The 9621-nt window shown below is 45.4% G+C and overlaps 1 protein-coding gene across 1 annotated transcript in view; it reads right to left on the bottom strand.

Moving 5' to 3' along the window:
* Positions 1 to 723: 723 nt before the first annotated feature.
* The window catches only part of glceb (glucuronic acid epimerase b), a 53316-nt gene continuing 44418 nt past the window's right edge, over positions 724 to 9621 (bottom strand). Inside the window, exons 5-6 of the mRNA XM_069705625.1 lie at positions 3568 to 3860; positions 724 to 3171 (exon numbers count right to left, since the gene is read on the bottom strand). Coding sequence (XP_069561726.1) covers positions 2440 to 3171; positions 3568 to 3860 — 1025 coding nt within the window. The 3' untranslated portion in view covers positions 724 to 2439. The remainder of the gene's footprint in view (positions 3172 to 3567; positions 3861 to 9621) is intronic.

Genomic DNA, 9621 nt, shown 5'->3' with positions numbered 1-9621 from the left:
CCTTCCGTTCCTGAATGTTCCCTTTAAACTACATGTCTCTACTCGTCCTGTTAAAACGGCAAAGTATAAATAATGAAAGTGTTCACGGGAAGAAAACGGCGACAGGAAGTGAAAAAAAAAACCAAACATGGATCAGCAAGAAAACAACAACTACAAAAAAAAAAAAAAAATCCAAATTTTCACTTGTACTTCTGCTACGGGAAAATAGTTTTCACTCAAACTTTGAAACAGAAATTCAAAAAGAAATAATCAGTATAAACCTCAAAGAAAACAAAACCCGACAGTATAAAGTCAAAATACAAAAAGATGTAATTCTAATTTTACTGCAAACGTTGTAATTTTACAGGAAAAAGGTCATAATTTTACAAGAATAAATCATATTCGATTAAAGTCATAGTTCTACATTAGAAGGGTTATTTTCAGAGCAAACCGCTGATACGTGTGCATGTTTTAGCTTGTCTGCACAAATTAGTACATGTGCACGACTGTAGATACTGTATTGCACACCGAATGTTATTCTGCTATTTCGTCATAATATTCTGACCGTATTCTTGAAAAGTGAAGCCGCAAGGTCGGTGAAATGCGCTCCGAGGAGTTACGAATGAGCGCGCACCGAACAAACTCAGCCGTCCGAGCGGCATGACCGTTCCCTGTCCGACGTTGCGTCGAAACGAGTCGCGCGATTTTGTCCTACGGGCTCGCGCGGCGTCTTGGAAAATCTGCGCTCCGCGCGCCAGCGTTTTCAAGTAGGGGGTACCGAAGCACCGAAGACGGGCTTCTCGGATGAGCTTCCGAGTAAAACAACCACCTGGAAAGGTCCGAAAGGAGGAACGTGAAAATGGAGCTCCAACTGGTGCTCAAACCAAAAGGAAATAAACATTTCAGACAGGTTCATTAAGAGTTAACGTTTGACATTTTAAAGTTTCACAGAAGTAGCTTAACGTTACTTCCGAATTGACATTCTGTCCCCTGGTGGTGCTTCCTGCAAACATCCTAACAAAAATGTGTTCGTAGCATATAATATATTATAAAGTCGGCATACCGGGAACCAACTCAACGGTGAATCTACCTTATAGATGAAAGGAACGAGCCCGGAACTGAACGGAGACTTTCCGAGTCGCGTTTATCTCTTAAGAAACGAGTGATGTGTGATCGGCGGCGATCCTCTTGGTGCTAAACCGACTCTTGATTTCGCATATGGGACAACGTGCTGTATTTTACTGCCCGAACTGAACTCGGTGATGCAGAATTTATTTTCCGCGGCTTCGAAGCGGTTTAAGGACGGCAGCGCACATCCCGCCCATCGTATACACGGGTAGACACCAACAGTACAGGAGCTTCAGCACCGACAGCCAATCATGATCGGTCACTCATCAGGATTGTTTTCTAACATTGTCGCAGACCCGATGGGTTTATTTCACGCGATGCGACAGGAACAGTCACGCTGTTGCAAAACGCTACTTTCAAATCTGGACGCTTGTTTTTCAGAGCCGATTTGGAAGTAATTATATTGACGCCTAATCCATGACCTAATGTTTATATCAAATACAAAATATTTTTAAGGAGCGACCTCACTTAAGACATAATACAACACCCCACTATTACTATTTGCCATTACTAATCTGTGTTTTAGAGAAAAGAAGATTCGGAAACATTAGACTCTTCGACCTGTAAAGGGGTGAGAGCCCAACCCAACTGATGAAACAGAAGTTTTGGAGTTAAATAATTGAACACTTTTGACTTTCGAAGGTTGCGGTGGAGAAATAAAAAAAACAAAAAAAATGTTTGAGTAATTTGTACTGATGGAATTAATATTTTTTGGCAATATTCTCCTTCAAATAATTTATAATATATTCTGTTATTTACAGTTTCATTGCTTTGATAAACTTTTGAGTTGAAATGGTTAAAAAAAAAAAAAAAAAAAAAATACCCTCGCAGAAGAGAAATGTGTCAGATGCTTTACAGAATGTTGGAAATGTGATTCAAGGAGTTTCCTCTTTCTCTAACGCCTTATATTGTTATTTTAAACACACACACACACACACACACGCACACACACGCACACACGCACACACACACACACACACACATTCTTCCTGAACGCAAACACTCACACTCTGAAACTAGGTCTGTGCATAATTACAAACACCAGCTCAAGGAAAAAAAAAAAAAAAAAAAAAAAAAAAAAAAACCGAGAGGAGAGCTACAGTCGAGGCTGCAGAAAATATGAAACCCGCAACAGAGCACACGAGAAGGTTTTAGTGGTGAGAGCTGCAGATGACTGAACTCATCCCTCAGATTGTGAACCTCAAACCAGAGCACACAGACACGCACAATGTGAGCACCCACCTCTCGTTCAATCACCCAGGCAGCCCTCTCACTCACAATGTATTGATCCTCTTTTCATCTCAGCTGTGTAATTTGTGGGCTGCAGCTCGTCTAGTTGTGCTTCGCACGAATCCCTTTTAAGTAGTTTTTCCAGCGCTTGACCACATCCTTGAAGATGGGCGAGTTGTCTATGGATGCCAGCAGCTGCAGCTGGTTGATGTGTGTGGTGTGGTAGTCCCAGCGGGCCAGGTTGGGCGCAGTGCCCAACATGAAGTGACGCAGGTCGTAGATGCTCCCCGACCCCGTGTCGAAGAGAGGCAGCATGGCCTTCAGCGCCTCCATGCCGCGGCCGAACAGCTGCCCCGCCTCCCTGCCGAGCTTCTCCCCGGCCGTCTCGGTCAAGTCGTAAAGTCCCAGCAGGGAGTAGACGAAGCCGTTGAGGACGAAGGAGCTGGGCGTGGTGGGGTACTCTTCGTACCAGTCGTACTTGTTCATGAACACGGCTTTGACCCCGTGCTGCGCCGAAGGCACCTTGTAAGGTCCGACTGCCTTGAGGGCAGCGTTGAGGTAAGCCTGGTCCTTGGTGAGGAGGTAGGCTCTCACCAGCGTGGACATGGCCTGGCCCTGCGCCATGGCCGAGTACCAGCCGGGCTCCAGGGGCCGGAAGCCCTCGCCGAGTTTGCGGGTGACCATGATGGGCCACCCGCCGCGTTCGTCCTGGTTACGCAGCAGCCAGTCGCTGGCGGCAAAGAAGGCGGCCGTGTGCGCGGTGGTGGAGATGGTGACGTTGTCAACGAAGCCGCGCCCGTGTAGGGCTAAACGCACCACCCGTCTGGGCATGATCTGAAAAGAAAATGAGCCGCAAAAGGCGGACTAATAATTAATGACTGGAATCAGGACTCGGCATTGTTCACTAATAATAGTCATGATCTCTATTTCATTTTTTTTCCGTTAACTGAATTTATTTACATCTGAAGTAAAAAAAAAAAAAAAAATATTGTAAAAATAATGCTGCAACAGTAACTGCAAAAACGTTGCAATTATTAGACATTACATAGAAATACAGCTTTTTTTTTGTTGTTGTTGTCTGAAACCCCAAAATAATTCAGTTTACCAGAATACAAGATGAAGAAAAGCAGGAACTCATTTCATTTTCTTTTGAACAATCAACTAACCGTTTCAGCTCCAGTCCAGTTACTGAAACACGGGTGTTTTGTTTAAGGTTCGATTTAAACCAACCTTCGTGGCCTTGACGGCCTTGGTGTTGGACAGTCCGACGCCCTTCCTGAGGTCGGTGAGCAGGTCCCGGGTCAGAGTGCTCCAGGCGGTTCGCGGCCCGACACCGTAGGTGATTTCGCGGTCTTTGAAGGCGATGAGCTGCGAGCTGGTCACGTAGTGGATCGTAAACGGCGGGCCCTTCTCCGTGGTTTCCAGGGTGACGGACACGCTGCCGTTGGACACGAACTTGATGTCCAGGCTGAGGATGAAGTCTTTGGAGTTCCCCAGCTGGAGGGACACGCCTTCTGAGGACTCTGTGGTGGTGGGGGAGGGGTGGGTGCAGCAGATAATGGGGGGGTGGGGGGAGGTGGGGGTGGGGGGCATGAAAAAGTTGTATGATGAGCCAAAACTGCAGGACAAATCAAATTTTACAGCGTCTCTTTAAATACATTTGGTCAGAAAAAAAAAAAAAAAAAAAAAATCGCTAACCTCATTTTGACTGCTGGATTACTGGATGACAATGGACTATTTTTAGCCTTGAAGCCATTAAATCTGTCTGTCTCTCTTAAAACACTCTCTTTTGATGGTGTGTGTGTGTGTGTGTGTGTGTGTGTGTGTGTGTGTGTGTGTGTGTGTGTGTGTGTGTGTGTGTGTGTGTGTGTGTGTGTGTGTGTGTGATAGCTTGTCTGCGCCTTCATGTTCAAAAGATTTTCACATTCTCAAATGATCAATAATAACCAGAGAACTTTGAATTTATCTCTGGTCAGAAACCCGACTGTGTGTGTGTGTGTGTGTGTGTTTTCTATTGTTACACACACACACACACACACACACACACACACACACACACACACACACACACACACACACACACACACACACACACACAGAGAGAGAGATAAACCTCTCATGGGATGAGCAGTACAGATGTGTCACTGCACACTGAGCTTAATTAGGAGGACGGAAGGGAGGGAAGAAAGTGGAGAGAGGAACAGAGGAGCAGCAAGAGGAGCAGCAAAAAAGAAGCTGATTCTCCGCTGTAACTTTTCTATTTGAATCTCCACGTCTCTCCCCTTCAAAGCGCAAAGACAGAAACTCAGATGATGCTCCGTTTCCACACTGCCGCCTTTCACACTGTATCAATCTGTGCCACTTTAGTTCAGGTACTTGCAGTTGCAGTTGCGATTTCATTTCAAGTCCCCAAAGCAACCTCCGCTCCTGCACTGATCTCTCCTTTGGCCTCGTTATTTGGTCTGCACTGCACACAAACAATACAACTTTTTTTTCTGATCAAGGCTCCCCCAAATGATGAAGAGGAGAAAGGTTGAGGAACAAATAAATAAAAGAGGGATAATGGAATGAGGGGTTTGCGCAGGTGCCCTTAAAGCCAGAGAGAGAGTGAAAATGAGCCAATAAGTGAGCAGACGATTGAGAAACAGAAGACACGAGATCTCGTATGACGCGAGACGAGAAAGCAGAAGCAAATGATGCAGGCTGAGACACAAAGATAGTCGATCAGGAGAATTAAGGAGAGAGACAGTCTGGCAGGGGCCTCTGGATGACTACGGCTCTTTAATGCACTCATAAATCCATTACTTAAGGCAATGCAGAGAGTAAGTGGATTTGTACTCTGGCCCTGTGATTACTCTGCCATCAATAAAGGATGGGCAGGGAATATAGACGAGATTCCACCTCCGCTGCTCCGGCTCCCCCGCTGTTTAGCAATAAGTCTGCAGACGGCGATGACATGCTGCTGGAAATATGTCGGCGCAAACTATGCTTGTATGTACACGAGTGAGCACTTGAAAACATATGCACAGTGACGGGTGACAGGATGACAGTCAATGCGTGTGGGATCGATTCAGACACACACACTCTGCTTGTAATTTAAAGGGGAGGTAATTGTACAAGTAAATGCGAGTATTCTAATCACCGGGGATCTGACTCGATCTGATTGGAAACCTGACGATACTACGTCCCGCCCACCGATGGCTGTAACCTGACTGCACCGCAGGCTTGTCAATCAAACAGACCCCCCCTCCCCCCACCTAAAAACCAAAAAAAAAAACACAACCTTTTGAAGTTTATGGTTTGTGTCGACCAAAAGGTTTTTACTTTGTTACAGAGTTCAAAAATGTTAATGCTGCGAGCGTCACCGTCACCATCCGTCCAGTCACAGTGAAGGAGGAGTGGCACAAACGCAGGTTTGATTGGTCCGCCTTTCAGAGTGGCTGAGCGAACGCTTAATACGAGCCGAGTTGCCGGCGAAGATACCTGGAGCTGTGAGCGACAGTCAGCTAGCAGAAGTCAGCGAGTCAGGTGTAACAAATGTGAACCCTGAATGCACCCCAGCTGTGTAGAGGAAAACCTCAGACACCCGCCCAGAGCCGTCGCGGCGCACCACATACACAATTATAAAGAGGTGCAAAAGCTATTCTTCTGTGATAGTGTGAATACGCCTCTCGTTAGGGGAATGGTCGGTACAAAATGCATTTCGGAACTACCAACCGACCACATGGGGGCTGAGAAAATAAAGGTGCTCAGTGGCAGACAGTGTTTGGGCAGGAATGTGCAGATGGTAGGCTATCATCGGGGGACACACGATTGATCCACTTGTCAGAGGCTTCGAGAGATTGTTCAACATCCATGCCCTAGATACAGTAAGGAGGGAGGAAAAAAAAAACACCCAAACAGGAAGACGGGAGGAGGAGGAGGAGGAGGAGGAGGAGGAGGAGGAGGAGGAGGAGGAAGGCAAAGACAGAAAGAGAAACTGACAGCAGAGGAAGAAAAATATGAGGAAAGTTTGATGAGAGGGCAGAATAAGGAATTAGAATGGATTGGGGGAAATACAGTATGACTGTAATGTTTAGGAAGCACGAGCATGCTGAAGGGTGATAAGTGGGTGGAAATGAGTAAACAGGGGTGGGCGGTGTGGGGGGGGGGAGACTGACAGATATCTAGGGTAGACGGGGAAGATTAACGGGGAATGAATTCAGCTGAGGGAGGGCTGAGGAGCGATGATGAAAACAGGACGATGTCAAAGAAAGAGAGCGCGCTGATGGCGAGTTGAGCTGTGAGGCAACGAGAAAAAGGAGCAGAGAGAGTACGAGAAAAAAAAAGGTGTACGGTGGTGAAATGAAAAGAAATTGTTGATGAGTGGTTGAAAGCGGAATAATTGGGGGGGGGGGGGATTACAGTAGAGACAGCAGAGGACAGAGACAGTGTGTCCTGGAAATATCAGCAGGAGATCAGAGGAGAATAAAGACAGCTCACAGTCAGCACTGGGTAAAAGATTTTGACTTCTCCCGTTTCCAAAAATAACTCTGCCAACTATCTCCACGCCTCGGTCATTTTACAGCTGTAAAACTTGGCCAGATTTCCTGTTTCTGTTGTAATAAATAGTCCGATTTTGCTTATGGATATTTAGATGACTCTTGATCGATGCATCCCCCTTCAGTTATTATGTTTAAAACGCAACTAGAAGGACACTGGGAGACTGCAGACCTCCACCAAGCCAAACAGTCCAATCTTCTATGATATGCAACTCTGCAACCAGTTCATACTGTTTGTCTGGATCTATTTCCCAAACTATTAGAATGATGTCAAAATATGCTCGGTGCCTCGCTGAAGTCTCATCATACATCTCAGCAGTTGTTCCGGTTCCAGTTCTCTGCTCTGAATCCACCGTCCTCCCCGAGCGCCTCCGAACGACTGCCTGCTGTATTAAGTTTGAAGTTTGTGTACTTTCTTGGAGGTTAGCTGCAGTCTCGTATTTGTGGTCTACACAAACATTATAAACAACCTATTCTTCCTACGTTAACAACATCATTACATATTGTTGATGCTCGTTGTTGAGGCAAACTTGGGTTTGTTTTCTGTTGAAAAAAAATGGAACAATTTTGTCAACATTTATTAAGATATTTATAAAAAAAAAATGTGAGTGATAAGTTTAAAGGCTTAGCAGGTAGTCCAGCATCTGTGTTCACCAGCCACCAGCTGTCTGTTTACATAGTTACACTCAACTACTGTCGAGCTACCTGGGAGCTGATCTGAAACCGATTGTTAAAGCTTCAGCCTGTAGTATCTTGGGAGGGTCTGTTGGCAGAAATGGAATAAATATTTTATTACTATGTTTTTATTAGAGTGCAATTATCTGCTTCAAAGAATAGTTGTGTTGTCACTGCTTTAGAATCAACCCTTCGTATCTACATAGGGAGCGGGTCCTCTCCCAAAGAGCCCGCCATGTTGAACCGCCATGTTTCTACAGTAGCCCAGAAGGGACAAAGTAAACACTTGCTCTGAGACGGGCTTTGTTTGTTTTTGGAGAGTTTCGCGGCCACCGCAGATTCTCTGACAGCTGGTAGGGTGAGATGAGGGGTGTTCAGGGGAGTACAATCCACCACATCGCCACTAGATGTGAGAGGACCCGTTCACTACTGCCAACATCACGACAACGACACGTTCCTGTAGATACATGCTGCACAACATCAGGAGAATACGTCCTCTTCTCACTCAGAAGGCGGTCCAGGTTCTGGTCCAGGTTCTGGTCCAGGTTCTGGTCATCTCACGTCTGGACTACTGTAACTCCCTCCTGGCAGGTCTACCTGTTAGCGCCATCCGACCTCTGCAGCTCGTCCAGAATGCAGCAGCTCGACTGGTCTTTAACCTCCTAAATTCACTCCCACTACTCCGCTCCTCCTCCGCTCCCTTCACTGGTTACCGGTAGCCGCCCGCATCCGTTTCAAAACATTGGTACTTGCGTACCGTGCTGCGAACAGATCGGGTCCAGTGTTCATCCAGGACATGGTCCAACCTTACATCCCAGCCCGCTCCCTCCGCTCTGCTTGTTGCTCCCTCGCTGCGAGCTAAACACTCTACAAAATCACGACCGTTTGCTGTCCTGGCTCCTAAATGGTGGAATAAGCTCCCCAACGACATCAGGACAGCAGAAACTCTGTACATCTTCCGCCGCAAACTAAAAACACACCTCTTCAGACTTCACCTTGAACAGCAGAACTTTAGTAGCACTTAAAATGGCACTTACTGATAGCACTTTGTAGTTTGGCTTTCTTGAAGAAAATTGTATTTTCTTGTTTCTTGTTCTGGGTTTTGTACCCTCATGGTTGAAATGCACTTATTGTAAGGCGCTTTGGATAAAAGCGTCAGCTAAATGTAATGTAATGTAGATGCCACTAAATCCTACACACTAAATAAAATCACACGGGGTGGTGTTTCTTCTTCCACAAAATCATCTTAAGTCAAGCATGAATCCATAAACAAGGATATATACCAAGTGAGCATATTAATCAGGCAGCAGCCAAGTTTGTTTTTGTTGTTTTGCCAAGTTACAGAATTACCAATAATTGACAAGAGCTCAGTGGATTTGGCAGAGAAAGTTATTAGAGCTGCTGAAACCAGCGGTTACCGTTTTAAACCGTATCTAGCTACAGTTGGTTAAGACCTTTTTTATTATTAAAGCGACAATCTGAAGTGATTTGATAATTTCACTCTTTCAAGTAACGCATTTGGTCTAAAATGTAAGTTTGTAATTGTGTAGGTCGACATTACACCACAATGAATTTAACGGACGTAAAACAGTAACACAATCCTTGGATAATCAGCCCCCTTAAACTGTGCTACAGCTCCTCCAAGTCACACAACCAGTGAGAATTAAAAAAAACAGACTCACAGGATCTGATTCATTCTCACCACATATTGCAGCACTGAATGCAATTCTGTTTGGGGCATAATGAAAAGAAGGAAAAAGGAGAAGGCTTATCTTCTTTTTTTTTTTCCCCCATTCGGTCCTTCTTTATAGATCAATTTTTCGATGCATAAGGGAGAATGCTGCACACAATGAACGGCTATACAGTCTGAGGCATGCTGGAGCAGAGTGTCCTCAGTTCTATATGAGCCTCGGATACAAAGCGAGTGAGCTGAATTGAATTAGATTCCACAGAGTTGAAACAGTGCAAAATGGCACCAAGGACGAGGCCGGTCTTCAGGCAGTTTTATTACTAATGATGAAACTCCCCATTTTCTGAGGTTCTTTTAACTACGCACTTATGGAGAGAA

The sequence above is a fragment of the Brachyistius frenatus genome, unplaced genomic scaffold (assembly GCF_029030835.1).
Source record: "Brachyistius frenatus isolate BFR_SWC_R1_liver_20210118 unplaced genomic scaffold, ASM2903083v1 Contig_58, whole genome shotgun sequence".
In the NCBI taxonomy this organism is placed as follows: domain Eukaryota; kingdom Metazoa; phylum Chordata; class Actinopteri; family Embiotocidae; genus Brachyistius; species Brachyistius frenatus.
This window is presented reverse-complemented; position numbering and strand designations above follow the sequence as displayed.